General features: G+C 35.7%; 1 protein-coding gene and 1 pseudogene across 4 annotated transcripts in view; both read right to left on the bottom strand.

Annotated features, from left to right (window-relative positions):
• The window catches only part of LOC107708879 (nucleolar complex protein 3 homolog), a 14,928-nt pseudogene extending 14,471 nt beyond the window's left edge, over positions 1-457 (bottom strand).
• Positions 458-2,137: 1,680 nt separating this feature from the next.
• The window catches only part of LOC107708937 (TBC1 domain family member 12-like), a 28,065-nt gene continuing 12,117 nt past the window's right edge, over positions 2,138-18,085 (bottom strand). For 3 of the 4 annotated variants that reach the window (XM_016513304.1, XM_016513306.1, XM_016513305.1), the window contains 11 exons: positions 15,271-15,392; positions 13,527-13,609; positions 11,739-11,856; positions 11,430-11,536; positions 10,960-11,040; positions 6,742-6,827; positions 6,582-6,653; positions 5,647-5,775; positions 4,531-4,640; positions 4,001-4,259; positions 2,138-3,184 (listed from right to left, as the gene is read on the bottom strand). In XM_016513304.1, coding sequence (XP_016368790.1) covers positions 3,116-3,184; positions 4,001-4,259; positions 4,531-4,640; positions 5,647-5,775; positions 6,582-6,653; positions 6,742-6,827; positions 10,960-11,040; positions 11,430-11,536; positions 11,739-11,856; positions 13,527-13,609; positions 15,271-15,392 — 1,236 coding nt within the window. In that variant the 3' untranslated portion in view covers positions 2,138-3,115. Of the gene's footprint in view, positions 3,185-4,000; positions 4,260-4,530; positions 4,641-5,304; positions 5,520-5,646; positions 5,776-6,581; positions 6,654-6,741; positions 6,828-10,959; positions 11,041-11,429; positions 11,537-11,738; positions 11,857-13,526; positions 13,610-15,270; positions 15,393-18,085 lie in introns of those variants that run through there. The other variant, XM_016513307.1, reaches the window with a different exon arrangement.

Genomic DNA, 18,085 nt, shown 5'->3' with positions numbered 1-18,085 from the left:
GACTTAATTCTGGTTTTTTGGTCCAAGGTCACAAATCCTCTCTAGACCCACAGCATTCACTGGAAGTCGTGTTGCGACACACACCAGGTTTCTCCATGCTCTAAGGGATCAGGCCGCTCTTGTCTTTGATGGGAAGCAGGTGAATGAGTTCTTTCTGCTCCTCCTGCTGCATCTTCCTGGGCATCTTCTCATACTTCTCCACCGGCTGTTCAGACTTGTGCTTTTTGGCATGTACTGGAGCACTACAAAAGAAAAGAGGAAGAAAAATGCTCACAACAGACATCCGCTGGTCACCGAGTATAAAGTCTTGAGAGAAATTAACGTCAAGTGATTTAATAACAAGGACCAAAGCTTATGTTTTAAACACTGCTGCCTACCATGATGAGATGTCTCGAGTCAGAAAGGAAGCTTTCTTTGCCAAGTCTTTGATCTGTTCTAGATCATCCTCGTCCATCATGTGCAGGACACCGGCCCTCCAGGACCGAGTTTGGGCACCCCTGGTTTAGTACAATGGAATCCCCTCAACATATAATAACATATTATTTAACTACTTATTGCTTTCAGTCTAAGTACCAGAGGGTTAACTAAAACAATGAGAGGTTAACTCTTAGTATATATGATATGATATATGATAAGATAGACAGTAGGGGGTTGACAAGTATGCTATATATTATATAGTATGACATACCGGTGTTTATACTACTTGGAACGACACGAGGGTGAGTAATTAATGACAGAATTCTCATTTTTGGGTGCACTATCCCTTTTATGTTTCTTATGCACTAAATGCTAAAATTAAATACTAATAAAAGAACTGTTAGGTTGGAAACCAACACAATTTTTTGCATGTTTTCACACCCCGCTTCGCTTTAAAAAATTATTTATTTCAAGTTTTATATATATTTAATATATGGAAGCCCGTTTCCGCCACTGAATAAAAAATAAAAGAGGTAATTGCGACTTTTTATCTCAAAATTCTGACTTTTTTTCTCAGAATTGCGAGATATAAACTCGCAATTCTGAGAAATAAAGTCAGAACTGCGAGATACAAACTCGCAATTCTGAGAACATATCTGTCTTTTCCCCCCTCAAAATTGGACTTTAACTCGCAATTGCGAGTTTATATCTCACAATTCTGAGAAAAAAAGTCAGAATTGCGAGTTTTTATCTCGCAATTGTGAGTTTATATCACAATTCTTTTTTTCTCAGAATTGCGTGATATAAACTCACAATTCTGACTTTTTTATATCTCGCAATTCTGACTTTATATCTCGCAATTGCGACTTTATGACAATTTCCTTTTTTTTTTTTTTTTTACTCAGTGGCGGAAACGGGCTTCCATATTATACCAGTATAGTATGGTAAAGTAGAAATAAAACTAGTATAGCATATAGAAACAATAAAGGGTTGAAAAGTGTAGTTTGATATGATACTGTAGGGATTACTATATGCTATAAAGTATATGATATACAGTAAAGGTTAGACTAGTATTGAAACGGCAAAGTTTTGACTAATACATAAAAAACAAGGGCTGTCAAATGACACTCTCAAACACTGCATTTAAATGTAAGTGTAGCAAATCAGAGACATGGCGTACAGAAGCTGCTGCTATTAAACTCACTCCCGCTTTAGTTTGTGTATTAATTACAAAATAACTTACCGGGCCCATATTGATCTGTGATTCGACTCAACTATCGATGACGTTTCAAATGAGTAAATCAGTTTAATCCAAAAAAACAAACAAACAGTGTATCCTCTCTTCACACATGCACCACATGGGCAGGAAGTAAACGGAGGGAGATGCTACATGAGTTCCGCTGCCTTTGAGCGCCACCTGGTGAGCTGGAGGAACGAATGCACGAAGAAGACGACTTGATCTTAGACTAAATGACAATTATTATGTTTAAGTTGCTCCTAGTCATTTATTTAAATTTCTAAAGCAGCTGAAAAAATGAATTCCTTAAATCTCTATGAATTACAAATTGCTATTTGATAGGGTGTAATACTTTAAATTGTTAAAAATGACAACTATTATTAATTCATTTTTTTTTCTATAGGTATATATAAAAAGAACACAAGTTATATTTTTAAGTCACAATGAATAAAAATAAAAGAAACAACAACTATGATGGTAGTTTTAGATTTATTTACACATTTGAATTTTGAGGTGTCAAACATTTCACCTATTTACAATTTATCTTCACTGGAGTATGAAAACTGTACAACAAAACCAGGAATGTGTAGAAAACAAACCAAGAATTAATGACACAATTTGCATTTTTCATCAAGATGCAACATGACCAAATCGAAAAATGTTTCGAGACCCAATATTTACAGATATTAGGTTAAAATGCATGCTAAACAATGCATTTGGTCAAATCTTTTTTGGTCAAACAAAAATCAAACAGACAAAAATGACACAAATTGTATTATTACGCCACACACTCTTTTTCTTTAACTGGCAAATGTCAGTTTGCAAGATGCAAAAACCTCTGAATGCATTCTTCACTGTCTTACTAACATTAAAATTAAGCTATATATTAGTGTTTTAAAAGAACAAATTAAAGTAGCACAATAGGACCGCAAAATGCTTTCAAACACCTCAACACACTATATGCATTATTCCTGCATTATTAACTGCATCGGACTTATTTTTACAATATCTATTGCACTTCATTAAGGTCTTGTCCTACAAAACAAAACCACTTAAAAGAATCACATTTAAAATCACAGAACCTGGATATTCCATTATTAAAATCTCAAGTGCATTAAACAGGCTCTGAATGAATATGCTTCCAAATAAGCTTCAGCATACAAAATGAGTACGTATGTCGGCACCAGTCCTCTCCATAAGGAGGAAGATTAAGAGAAAGCCTGATGCTGGTATCTGGTACAGTACATGACTAAGCTGGTGGAATATTTTCTCATAAAAGGCTTAAATATTTTTAATTCATACAAATGTGTAACTTCAGTAACACTGGCATGGTTACAAAGGTATCAAGTTGAGCTTTTTCTTCATTTCATTTCTTTATTTAATTTCTTTGAACCTGTTTTATACAATCCCCTCTTCTAATCGAGAGTTGAAGTCAACTGGAAATAGAAAACTGATGAGAGTTCAAGAGTTTTTCACTGTAGGACTGATGCTTTTTTCCATTTCTTTATCCTTTATGAGGGCATTAAACACCTGATGAAGAGAAAGAGACAAAAGAAATAATTAACAGATATGTTAAAGGAATAGTTCCTCATTGGATCCTCTGCAGTGAATGGGTGCCGTCAGAAAGAGAGTCCAAACAGATGATAAAAACATCACGATAATCCACACCACTCCAGTACATCAATTAATGTCTTGTAAAGCGAAAAAAAAGGGGATGGACTTTTTTTTATGGACTCATATTTTGACCTTAAGTAACGGTTTAAAGTTAAAATGCTTTAATGATGGATTTGTTTCCTAAAAACACGCAGCTTTTCACTTCACAGGACATTAATTGATAGACTGGAGTGGATTATTTGTCAATTATTGTGATGTTTTTATCAACTGTTTGGACTCTCATTCTGACGGCACCCATTCACTGCAGAGGATCCATTGGTGAGCAAGTGATGTGATGCTATATATCTCCAAATCTGTTCTGATGAAGAAACAAACTCATCTATATTTTGGATGGCCTGAGGGTGAATAAATTTCCAGCAAATGTTCATTTTTTTGGTGAACCATTCCTTTAAGGAACGCCATGCAAACCACAATGTACTGTAGAAGAATAAAGTTCCCTGTAGTAAGCTATACTCATAATAAAGTGTTAGTTTGCCGAAAATATGAAAATGCTGCCCTTTCCACAACACAGATTAATTTTCCTAGGTATCTATTAATAGAAGTTACGCAAAGGAATCTCTGAAGAGAACAAAATGTAGCAGGAAGTATATTTGCATTTAATTTCCTGCCTGCATTTCTCTCACAAACAAACTCCACAGGCTGATCACTGTAACAGCTCAGACAGGAACTGACCTGGGCCCACTTCCTGTTGCTGCTGATCATCTGAGTGTTGGCGATGCAGCTCAAGAGGCGTTCAGACGGCGTGTCCTCCGGGAGTCTGGTCAGGAACTGAGCGATGTGGATGAAGTCCATCTGCAGGAGCACGTCCTCATAGAGCCGCAGAATCCCAAGCCCCGTGCGGAACAGGAACTCCTCCCCGTCTCTGCAGAACACGTCCCACACCCGACACGCCACATCCAACGGCAGGGACTTAGTGTAGAGGGTGAAGATCCTGTTAATACAAAAAATTTACATAAGAAAATTGAAAATGACAGAAATGAATCCAGGTGTTTTGTTTAGTCTTCAAGGTCAGAAATCCCCAGCGACTTAAGACTGCTTTTGTGCTCCAGGGTCACATTTTGAATGTAAAGCAGCTTCAAAATCTAGATTTACTTAAACATATGCATTTACAAATCAAGCTTAGTTTTCTGCCTCATTTGATCAGATTTAAAATGAAAACTAAGAAGTGTTTTCCTTCATCAGAAGGTTCTTCATGGACTCACCAGTCTATCAGATACAGGTCAGGCGTGAGGTTATAACTCTTGAAGTGATTAAAAAGTCTGGGGAGGTTTTCCTCAAAAAACACCTCAAATGCCGCAAAGTACTTCAGCATCTAATAAGAAAGAGACACAAAATTAAAACATCTTTCTAATTCATGGAAAAGCTCCATGTGTAACAATCCCATCAATAAATCCACAGAGAACTAAACTATAATTGAAGTGAAATTATTACAAAGTCTGGCATTTAAAAAGCAATTCAGCTGATTTGCAATAAAGGACTAATATTACCTAATTTGATGATGCAATTTGATGATGACTTCAAAAATATCGATATTGAAAACATCAATAAAAACTTTCCATCATGTACATTTTTTTCACAAAATAAGAATTATATATATGAGCTTCAATGCGCTTATCAAAATAGCAAAACCAGTCAAATGTCAAAATGACATGACAAAAATATCCAAATTACATTTTAATGACAAAAAGAAGTATTCAAAATTTTTCAATTAACTTACAATATGCAAAGCAGTGAAAAAAATGGGAAATTAGGCATAAAATAATGTCTTCAGAATCATTCATGCATGTGAAAATCATCTGAGAATTGAACAAACAGTTGTAACCCGGCTCAGAGGAAGACAGGAATCATGTCTTTGTGGCAGTTTTCTATGAAATGCATCATATTTTGTGAAAAAGTATGATGTCACTGAATCATCAGTGAACTGACTTTAGCTGAAAAATGACTCTTTGTTATTGTCCTCTTGCATTATAGACAAACTATTTTCCTGTTTGACACTGTAAAGCTGCTTTGACACAATCAGTATTGTATAAAGCGCTATATAATTAAAAGGTGACGTAGAGTTTTCTGATTTGGAATCAGAAAAAAATGGTTCTAAAAGCAGTAAGTAGCATATTAGTAGGAAACAAGCACTGGGTTTCATTCAGCAAATATGATGCAGGGCAGAGTTATGTCTTGTCCCTCAGTTTAAAGTCTGTAAAGCAAAAACTGTAACTGTAAAGCAAAAAAAGACACTGTCGACAGAGTTTGACACTCTGAACCTGAATCACTCCTTTAAAATGATGTAAATAATCGGAGCGTCTATAAAATGTTGCGTGTACCAGCTCGTGGTCCACTCTGAAGAAAGCCATCTGACAGGGTTTGTTGAGGAGATTGGCGAAGGCGATGAAAGCGTCGGCCTCCTCCAGGTTGAGAATCAACACAGCAGCTATGAAGGACATTCCCTGAACCTGCAGCCGAAATAAACACATTTCAGAGCCGCTCTTATCATTGTCTAACGGCGGTCATGCTGGATCATACTAGAAGAACTTCATATACAATCATTTTATTATGTCACAAATTTAAAAACATCAATGCTTTATTTAACTCACATTTACAGTTTTGCTTTTTTACATTACTGATCAAAAGTTTGGGGTCAGTAAGAATTTAATACTTTTATTTAGCAAGGATGCATTAAATTGATCAAAAGTGACAGTAAAGACAATTATAATGCTACAAATGATTTCTGTTTCAAATAAATGCTGTTCTTCTGAACTGTCTATTAAATCAAAGAATCCTGAAAACAAAACAAAACATGGTTTTCACTAAAATATGATGCAGCACAACTGTTTTCAACATTGATAGCAATAAAAATGTTAAGCAGCAAATCAGCATATTAGAATGATTTCTGAAGCATCATGTGACTGGCGTAATGATCCTTAAAATTCAGCTTTGCATCACAGGAATAAATTACATTTTAAAATATATGACAATAGAAAACAGTTATTTTGTGTTGTAATAATATTTCACTTTTTTTTTTTGATCAAATAAATGCAGCCTTGATGAGCATAAGTGACTTCATTCTTCAAAAAAAAAAAAATCTTACCAACCCCAAATGTTTGTAAGATAATGACGGAACACATGATTAAATACAGCTATCCTGTCCATTTTTATGGTAGTCTGAATATCTTTGACATTGCTAACACATACAATTGAGCTAAAGAGATGATTTTATATGCAGATGAGAAATAATAATATTCATCTGGTGATCACTCACATATCCCACGTCAGGTCTGTAGCAGGTGTATGCGCCCAGAAGGCTATGCAGGAGATCATGGTATGGCCCACCCTAACAAAAGAGAGACCAGCATTAGTGATTAATAATATTTACAGTTATAATGATACCATAACAGTGAGAGGAAGAGTGTGAACAGTACCTTCTGGAAGATGAAGAGTGGAGGAAATGTGCGTGAGATGTCCAGTTTGATCAGATCCAGACTGGACTCACGGTCGGCACTGTCCGCTATAACACAATACCACAATTTAGACATGAGGATCTACTCCAATACATGCCTAATAAACTGTAACTTTACATTTCTCTGATTTCAACATTACTCGAAAATATTGTGTATTTGCAGATTTCTCTCCATATCTATTGCTCCTATATCTACATCTCTATGGTCCTGTGATACTCTACAGTATATTCATGGCAGTGGATAAACAGCCGCGTCTGGTGTTTGTTAGTCTCAGAGGATCTGCTCCAGTGTACTGCTGGAGGCCAAAACAGTCTGAGTGTTGTGATGAGGGTCAGATGTGAAAGGGAGGATGTGTTTGCGTTCAAACTCTATGAAAAACCAGCTTTATTAACAGATTTATTGAGACACATCAAAGAACAAAGCGTTAAGGCTAATAAAACAGTGTTTTATACAGTACACAGGCTGGAAGGCGTAGTGGAAAACAAACAACAAGAATTAACGTGATTAGCGAGACTGGGCTTGCAGCACAGGAAGGAAATAACCACCATTTCAATAAAATGAAGAGGAAGGTGACTGTGGAGAACTGAAAGTCAGACACTCACACACACAAACACACACAAGCGTTGCACTTCCTAACCAACGAACTTCCATGAGAGCGAGTGTGAGAACTGGTTCAACTGATTCACTGAATCAAATTCTGTCAGTTTGCAATTACTGGCATAGTGGATTGTTAAAAACATTCAATTTAAGACTGATTCGCTAAGGAATCATTCAAATCAAATTGTGAATTAGATTAACTGATTCATTGAACAAATTCACATTTTGCACTTCCTGACCAGTGAACTTCAATGAGACTGAGTGTTAAAACCCATTCGAATTCAGACTGATTTGGTAATAAATCATTTTGACCGAATAGTGAATCAGCTTTACTGATTCATTGAACCAATTGAGATTTTGTTAGTTTAAAATTACTGAATAAGCATAGTGGGTTGTAAAAACCCATCTGAACCAAATCACATTTTGTCAGTTTACAATTACTAGAATGGCTAATTCAGACTGAATTGAGAATTGGTTCAACTGATTCATTAAACCAATTTCTGACAGTTTACAATTACTAGCGTATAACCAGTGGATTTAAAAAAAACATTCAAATTCAGGCTGATTCGCTAGTGAATCATTCAGACCGAATTGTGAATCTGCTCAACTGCTTAATTGAACCAATTAAGATTTTGTCAAGATACGATTACTGGATAAGCATGGTACATTGTTAAAACACACTTGAATTCAGACTGATTCACTAATGAATCATTCAGACTGAATTGCGAATCGGCTCAACTGATTAAAATGCCCCTATTATGCCATTTGGAATAAGAAAGAATCGATTCTGAACAGCCTAAACGAGTCATTAGTAATTTGAATCCCACTTCTGTGACGGCTACACGTAACACATTTGCATAATGCCCGCCTATGTTCTACGTTGGCCGGCCGCGAACAACTTGACCCGCCCTTAAACACTGTAGCCTGATCATGTCGAGAAGATGCTGTGAAAGAATATTTGTTTTATTTTCACTCCCGAAAGATGAGGCTGCAAAGAATCAGTTACTAAAATGTACTTTTTCCAATCTACCACAGCAGTACAACCCCAATCTTTTTTTGTGTTCCCGTCATTTTACTGACGACTGCTTCTCTAATCTCAGGGAGTTCAACGCGGGATTCACAAAACGCTTGCTCTTAAAAAATGTCTCAGTACCCACTTTATTTGGATCAGCTGGCTCCACTGAATTACAACCTGTAAGGCAGGTTTCACACCGCAAGCGTGAGCGGCACATTTTTTTCGGCGTGCATGTTAACAAATGAGTGCATTCACACTGGGAGCAGGAGCGTCGTGTGAACAGCACTGAAGCGATGGTTTCGGCTCCAAATCTATTTTTGCTGCGCTGCTCAAACTCACTTAAAGTGACAGCACACTTTTGATGGACAAAATAAATATGATTTCACACAAAAAGCGCTGAAAACGCACAGAATAAACATGTCTAGTGTGTTTTAACAAGAATTGGAGTGAAGGAATCAAGAAGATTTACCCATTTAAACTTATTTTTAATTAATCAGTTTGGGTGAAAGTATGGTGTATTATATTTAAAAAAAAGCATGTTCTATATGCGAATCCCCGTGTTAAATTGTGAATCCCCAAGTTAACAAATTTTCAAGAATTTAAAACTTTCAAGTTTATAACTGACCAACTTCTAAAAATAAATTTACAGTTGTCTTTGTGAATAAATATGTAGCTTTGGAGCCGCTGCTGTGACGCTGTACAAACGCTTCCAGTGTGAATACAGTGAGGATGTAGTTACACAGACGTGAAGCTCAAGCTTGCGGAGTGAAACGGGCGTAAGTATGATAAATAATAAATGTTTATATTTTCTATCGAGTGTTCAAAATACGGAACTATGGCAATGGGCGTATCGTTTACGACATGCTCTGTACGCAGTAGACCAATCACAACAGACTGGGCCATCTGACCAATCAGAGCAGAGTAGGGTCACAGAAAGGAGGGGTTTAGAGAGACCTGAATCTTAGAACTGCTTCGAATGAATCGTTGGAAAATGAGGTGATATTAAATGCAAATTTTGAGAAAACGAAAGCATATTTTGACCATGCATGCTTGTAAACCTATTGTAGGAGATTCATAAAACAATATTAGGAACCTTAAAAATGCCATAATAGGGGCACTTTTGAAGTGAGAAGTGGGTATACTCTTATTTTTTGCCCCCAATTTTTTTTTTTAAGTGGCCCAGAAAAGGATGAACGCCCTGTGTTATAAACAGTGGGAAAGGAGGGGTTTAGAGAGACTGAATCTTAGAACTGCTTCGAATGAATCGTTGGAAAATGAGGTGATATTAAATGCAAATTTTGAGAAAACGAAAGCATATTTTGACCATGCATGCTTGTAAACCTATTGTAGGAGATTCATAAAACAATATTAGGAACCTTAAAAATGGCATAATAGGGGCACTTTTGAAGTGAAAAGTGGGTATACTCTTATTTTTTGCCCCCAATTTTTTTTTTTAAGTGGCCTAGAAAAGGATGAACGCCCTGTGTTATAAACAGTGACATGTAAAACTAATCTTGCATATTTAGGTCACCCCAAAATGGGCCAGTAGTATTTGCACACGGTCACTTAACATCTGCTGCTTGACTTCATGGAGTAAGGATTATTATGAAATGAATATAAGCAACAGAAGAGGTGCAGATTTTGCAATAAATAATTCAAATAAAATAAATAAATAAATAGACTGCAGCAATTAACATTTTGTCAGAACCTCTAGTAAATGACATGCTATTTTGTTTAGTTGTCTGTTCAGAATCATGGGAGAATCATGATCTCTATTTGATCTCAATTTATCCAGAATTGTACAGCTCTACTCTTAAGTGTGACTGACTGTTTCTCCCATGACATTCAGTGACTGACACAGGGGCGGAGCCATCATTTCAGAAGCGAGGGGTACAGAAATGTCAAATATAAAAATACTTTTTATTTTTTTTGTCTAATTTTGTCAGGTTTTATTATTATTATTAATATTATTATTATCCTATCTCTTACTTTTAATTGGCTGAGAAATCAAATACACTGCTGGACAATAACCAATTATTTGTATTCTATCCTATTTTTCCTAGATTTTCCTAATTACAATTTTATGATTTGTTTATATACTACAAAAACATTTTTATCACAGAATAAGACAGAAGATATATTTTATAGTTTCTATAGCCAACTGAGTGTTTTTAGGGAATATTTGCATTTGTTCACATTAGCTGCTCATGTGCTGGACTGTCATGATTTGGCTAATGCAGGACACTACTGAATGATGCGCATCAGAGGGGATTTAGAAGTGGCTATACACAATGCCGACTGATAAAGAAGTGGGTATACGCAGGTATACAGCTGCACTACACCACTAATGACTTATTCAGACCGAATTGTGAATCGGATCAACTGATTCACCGAACCAATTGAGATTTTGTCAAGTTGCGATTACTGGGTAAGCACAGTGCATTGTTAAAACTCATTCAAATTCAAGGTGATTCGCTAATGAATCATTCAGATTGAATTGTGAATTGGTTCAAATGACTGGCAAGTCTAAATACTCCAGTGGGCTGTTTGAGGGATGACGGACGTACCATCTGACTCCATCTCACTGCCTGTCTCTCTGAAGCTCTTCCAGCGCTCCTTGGCCCGCGACAAAAAGATCTCGTACAAATCTGAGAGGAACAGAAAGAAACAAGGGTTACAATTCTCAGAAAGCAGATCACAGCTTTAATCATAAACCCTTTAAAAGACAGATGAAAAATCTGGTCTGCATGTTAGATTTAGCTTTGACTTTCACTTCTGAAGGTCCTAAATGCAAAAATCATTCTCTTTTGGGAGTGTCAGAAATAAACTCATCCAAATTTCATTACAAAGAAGGTTTAAAAATCGCCTCAGGCGAACCTGCACAGCGCAGTCTTGTATTCATTCATGTGAATACTGCATAATGACACACTTCAGACAGAATGTTTGCCCAAAAGGTTTAGTAAATCCTGGGCTTAACCGCATCTTCAAAGTTGGCTCTTCACTGACACATGAAAGAGAGAGTAAAATAGAAAGAAACCTGAGGTTATGTTCAGCTCATTCCCAATGGCCAGACTCCATACTTTCCCCCTCACGTTGGGCGGAAGACCTTGCCACCACAGATCCCTCACACGTCGCGTACCACGCCTGAAGAGACAGCAGTGAATAGAGTGTAATAAAATGTGCATTTTACATTAGATTTAACTATACGCATAGGAATTAATATTTATAGGAACTTCCTATCGGGAACAAACAATATGCTGCCTACATGGGCAGCTCTAGTTTTAGCAACAGAGATAATGTGTTTATCTAATCATAATTATCACTGCAGGGTGTGATAATGTCTCACATGCTCTCCCAGTTGGGAAGGATTTCGTTGTTCCAAACCACCATGGCGTTAGCGATGCTTTCCTCCTGTTTAAATCTTTCCTTCATCTGCTTTTTCTTCTTCTGAGCCTCCTTCAGCTCTGAGAACAACAGTCATATTACCTCATATTAAAGTTTAACAAGGCAGAGTGTGCCAAAAGCATTCCTGACTAAATGAAATAGCACACTTCCACATTTAATGACCACCTTGGTCTTAGCAAGGGAAAGATTCACTAGTGTGACACTTTTGTTTGGGTGAATCTCTCGAAAACACGTCTGGGTCGCTATAAATAAAGGCTATTTTCCATTATTTTTATGATAATTAATCATATTTCCCCAAAATTGTCATTACCATAATGCTTCCAGGCATTCTATGTCTTTCCTTTTCTTTTTTAAATTTTATATATTTTTTGAGGTTTTAATTCCCATTATTGTCAGTGGTGATTCTCAACACTAATTTCTGTAAAGTGGTCATTTTTACTGTATTTAGGTGAATAAAGTTCTAATTCAAAGAATTCAAATTTACTTATTTGAATAATTAAGCAATATATTTTCTTCTTTTTTTGCATTATGATAATGAGAAGAACTGTTCAATCTTGCTTCTGAAACTTGGCACTGCTGTACTGCAAAAATTGTTAAAAGTTTTCTGTGATAAATTACCTGTGATTTACATAAAGGCATGTGATTTTGGGACAAAATATGACCCAGGCGTGTTCTTGACATGTTTAATGAGCCATATTTAAGCCAAATTAAACACAAAAACCTGGTACACTGAGAAAAAAAAAAGAAAAAAAAAAAAACAGTAGGAAATTTACTTTTCTACATTTTCAACATTGAATTATAATGCAGTTCAACAAGGTTATTTACACGCGCTCTCTCGTCTCGTATAATATCTCATTTGGGTGTGTAAATCTTTTTAATTACTTCAAAAATTCAGCTATTCGTACTTGAAATTCTGAATATTTTGCACACAGCCTTTCTTCAGTGTGTAACATTAAAGTGCCCCTATTATTGGTTATGAAAGGTTCATATTTTGGTTTTGGGAGTCCCCAACAACAGGTTGACAGGCATGCAAGGTCAAAAAACACCTTCATTGTCTTATAATATGCATTTATTTTTACCTTACTTTCTCAACAACTTCCAAACAATTCGTTTAACGATTTATTTTTCCAAACCCCTCCTTTGCGTGACACTAATCGGCGGTGATTGGTTTCATTTTCATTTCATCTTGCCTGTAATGCCTGATAAAGCAGCGTTTGTGAGCGCAGTGCTGCATTGTGTACAGCGTTACCGGGGAAACAGCTATTTTACCGCTCCAAAAGCGGCACCTAGTGGCAAAGAATAAATGTGCATTTTCACTCAGACCAACATGAAAAGACCAACAAGTATTTGGTTTTGAGACTTTAGTCTTTGCAACTTCAGGGATCTTATCTATGCACAATCAGCTTGTAACACTCCAAAGAGAAAGGAAAACTTGAAATCGCATCATATGACCCCTTTAAAAATGGCACGTTTCAATGATTCAGAGTCGACTCTTCTTTTGAGAGACAATAACTTTATACACGGTGCACTTTCAGATTTAAAACTTGGCAGGATGTTTTCATTCACTTAGAGCTGTGTTACACTGCATGAAAGGTAATTTTCAAAAATCCATAATAGGGGCACTTTAAATTAAACATGAAATTCTGAAGTGGAAAGACTGAAATAATATTTCTTGTAAACTTCAATTCCACGTTATTTGCAACTTAAAAAAAAAAAAATTTAAATGCACCTCTTTTCTTGGCCTCTGCCACCATTTCATCGTACTCCTGACGGTGGCGCTGCGCTTCCTCCTCCGATTTAGCAGGGAGGCTCCTGAGGAAGGAAGCCAATGATTGTAGTTGTCACAACAAACGCACAATTAAATGTCTCAAATGCACAGCCTAGAAGCCTGTTAGCACTGACATGTTTCAGAAACACCTGATGAATACACTGAGAAGTTTCTGGAAAAGGCCTCATCGCTGGTTTATCTCATGGTTTGGCTGACACACTCACATTTCACTGCTCATTTATTCTTAATAAGGACTTGGGGATTGACGAGACTTGTGTGGCGAAATACAACCCAGTCTGCGCTAAGTCTTATTTATAGCCCTCTGTTTGGGAAAGATGAGCCTCTCAAGGTTTGTTAGGATATATGTATCGCAGGTCAATGTATCCTAAGCAACTTGCGCCACAAGTTAGAAGGGTGGCAATACATCTACCTGAACTCTACTGGAAGGACCTCAAAGACTCCCACAACTTAATCTTAACTTAAAAAAAACATTTCTTCTTAATTACTGACATTATATTTGGACTGAATTGCCAGAGGAGAACTGTTGTTGCCTGTCTTTTAGTCTTCACTATCCAACATCAAATGGAGTTTTTCGTTTATTGCCACACTTGCCTTTGAGTTGCACACTAGGGGACTAAATATATTATGCACCCTTTACAGTGTGTTACTGTATGTGTAAGTATTATGCCATGACTTTCAATTAACTCATTTAAACTGCTTTAGGATTAGGGATGCACCGATACTCGATATGTGGCATATAGCACGTCTATCTTTATCTGCATATATACAGTATACTCAAGTAAAGCAATAGATACTATATAGCAAATCTCAGCTACATGATTATATAATTATTAGTTCTGTCAAACGATTCTGGGTAATGAAAGGTTCATATTTTGGTTTTGGGAATCCCCAACAACAGGTTGACATGCATGCAAGGTCAAAAAACACCTTCATTGTCTTATAATATGCATTTATTTTTACCTTACTTTCTCAACAACTTCCAAACAATTCGTTTAACGATTTATTTTTCCAAACCCCTCCTTTGCGTGACACTAATCGGCGGTGATTGGTTTCATTTTCATTTCATCTTGCCTGTAATGCCTGATAAAGTACATGCATGTGTGTATTTATATATACACATAATAAATATACACAGTACAGACACATATTATGTCAACAAAAACTTTTATTTTGGATGCGATTAATCGCAATTAATCATTTGACAGAACTAATAATTATATAAATTATATTATCGTCCATCTCTAATCTGCAAAACGCAACTATAAAGGCACGAATATATTTAAAATATTGACACCATGATTTTCTGTAAAGCTGCTTTGAAACATGAATAATGTGAAAGGTGCTATACAGATGAAATTGATTTGACAATACGCTGGTCAACTCCTGGACTACTACTTTTCAGCATTTATTATTCTACAATATAGTCTTCGACACGTTTTGCAACCAATGTCAGAGCTTTGCACTTTATCAAAATCAAGAAGTAAAAAATTATAATTATATAAATAATTACATAAAAATTATATTTAAAACCATTAAAAAAAATATATGTACAGCTAAAAAATATTTCCGCATTTTATATTTTATTGTCAACAGATTATTAAAAAGTGAAGCTGGTTAACATGGAAGAAATAGCTTTTATCTTGTGCTGTACCTGGTTAGTTAACAGATTGATGGTGATACTCACGCGGGACGGTCCTCTAAAATGAGCGCCGTGGTGGAGAGTGGCTCGAATTCCAGGTTCTTCCGTCGGCCCTGAGCGGGCAGGGAGGGACTCTGGTCCGATTTAGACGCCCTGGCCTCGTACTCCTGTGAGAAGACCAACAGGTCAGGTTCAGATGGCTGGATGAACGGAGAGTGTTATATGGTCTGAATGTGCTGCGAACAGAATCACAGGCTTGTGAGAGTTGAACATGAGAATGTGGAGGAAGGTGGCAGGCGTGTGAAGATCAAGGCGTGCTGAGGCTGGTATGAAGCGCATGGGTCACAGCGTGTGATGTTTACAGCCATGGCGAGAAAGTTGCCTGTTTGTTCATATGAGGAAGTGTGAGGACACCTGAACGTTTCAAACACTCGTGCTGTTCTCAGGAATTGTGTAAAAACCACATCTAGCTGCAGAGCAGTTTTCCTGTGAACGGTCAGTTTGGCTGGTACGGTTCCTCTTCCTGTACCATCTACAACACAAGCTCAACCCCATTAATTATTACTGACTGAACAGCAGCACAAAGACTCTTCTTCATCTGTCTGAGAGGCTTCTGCAGATGTCAATGGGACCTTTTTCTAAGAAATGTAGGTGAAGAAAGGAACTAGTCAGAGAGGAGAGAACAGAGGATCAACTGGTGTTTATCATGCACAGTTTAGCTGCTTGATATTAGAAGAAGATCATTTAGGATTCATAGTATGAGCTGCATATTTACATATCCAGACTTAGGGAACACCTGTAAGAAAAAAATTTCTGTTGGTCCGGTCGATCTGTTGATTTGTCCCCATTAAAAAAGGAATTATCAATTGTTGTGTTTATTTTTAGCAATATATATGATTAAAATAATATTAAATATTTTCATTAAATATGAAGATTTCAAAACAGTTTTCTTTAGAAAATGTTCTTTTTTACAGAAAAATTAATTTGTTCCCCACCCAAAACAATTATATTTTCATTAAATGTTAAATTTTCCTTACTATTTTTTTCTTTAGAAAAGAAACATTTACAAAATATATTTTTCATTAAAATAAAAAATGTCAAATTTTCTTCACTATTCGTTCTTAACATTTTCCTTTAAAAAAACATTTATTTAATTTGACAAATTCTTACTGCTGCTATCATAACTTGCATTTTCTACAAAGTCTTGACAGTAGAAAAACTGCAGAAACTACACTTTACAATATGGTTCAATAATATTCGTGCATTAGATATCATGATTATATGTAATAATAATAAACAACATTTTTAGAACATCTAATGTATTTTCATTTATAAATAATATATTCAATGAATGATGTAACTTTATACTTTTTATATTTAACTTTATACAATATCTAAATATTGTTCATTGTTAATTCATGTATTGGTATATGTAGAAATTATTAATTTATATTAATAAATGCTGTGAATATATTGTTCATTGTTAGATCATGTTAGCTGTTGCAATAAATTTCACCCAAAACATTAAAACTCCATTTGACTTCTTCCATGAACGCAAAAAAAGAAATAAATTAATTTAGGCAATTATTCACACAGCTATTTTCCATACAATAATCAATTACAGCAATATTATCCTCATACTACTGTATTGAGACCTTTATATATATATATATATTTAAAATCTGTTTGTTTTAAATCTGTCACATTCCACAAAAAAGGAAACTGATCACCATTAAGAGCAAGTTGTGTCAAGAAATGGCCAGATTAAACTTGTGACAAATTACAAAATTTCAACTTTGCAGAAGTACAAATGAAATTTAAGAGCTACATGAAAGATTTTCAGCAAATAACTACTTAAATTTCAGTCTGTTCCCTACACAAAACTATTTTACAACTTCACAAGACACAAAATTGAACACACAAGTCATATGGGACTCACTGACAGGAGGTTAATGATTCCTGGTCACTGTATGATTTAATTATATGGAAAAGAGCAGCATGAACATTCTTCAAAATATCTTATTTTGCATTAACAGGAAGAAGTCAAGACATACAGGTTTGAAACGACATAAGGATAGGGGTGTGTGATATATACTGTCTACGATAATATCGTAATTGTTGTTTTAACGATGTGCGATTTGACATTATTAAGTATATCGCAAAAACCAAACAAAACACACCTACAGAGGAACGCATAAACTATACGTGATATAGTCTGATAGGTTAGACTAGCGCGCGTGCGCATTCACAATGCATTTTTCACTGTGTGATTCAGTCTATAAAAATGCAGTGCATATTTTTATATATTAAAATATATTATAATGCATATTTAGAATGCACCCAAAATTCAAAATATGGGGGCAGAAAAATTATATAAGAGGCACTTAAGAGTGTCATATTTTTCTCCAAAAATCAGCATGATTATAAATGTGATATTGATTTTATACAACAGTTCAATAAACATGAAGTTAATATTAAGAGACTTTTAGACACCATATTGCCTGTTTTTGCTCTATTTCCTGTTTTGCATCTTTGAGCAACATGACGGTGATTCGTTCCTGAATGAATCACCCATATGAATGAATCGTTTCACTTGCAATGACTCACTTATTAACAGTGACTTGCTACCGCCTACTGGCGATTTTAATTTCACATTTTAAGTATCTTTTAATTTTTTAAAGGGGTCATATGATGCAATTTCAATTTTTCCTTTCTCTTTGGAGTGTTACAAGCTCTTGGTGCATAAAGAAGATCTGTAAAGCTGCAAAGACTAAAGTCTCAAATCCAAAGAGATATTCCTTATAAAAGTTAAGAGTCAGCCACGCCTACCTAAAACGGCTCGTTCTAACACGCCCCACAT

This window comes from Sinocyclocheilus rhinocerous, unplaced genomic scaffold (genome assembly GCF_001515625.1).
Source record: "Sinocyclocheilus rhinocerous isolate Xijiao unplaced genomic scaffold, SAMN03320098_v1.1 scaffold24, whole genome shotgun sequence".
Lineage (NCBI taxonomy): Eukaryota > Metazoa > Chordata > Actinopteri > Cypriniformes > Cyprinidae > Sinocyclocheilus > Sinocyclocheilus rhinocerous.
Note: the sequence above shows the minus strand (reverse complement) of the source record. Positions and strands in the feature narration are given on the sequence as shown.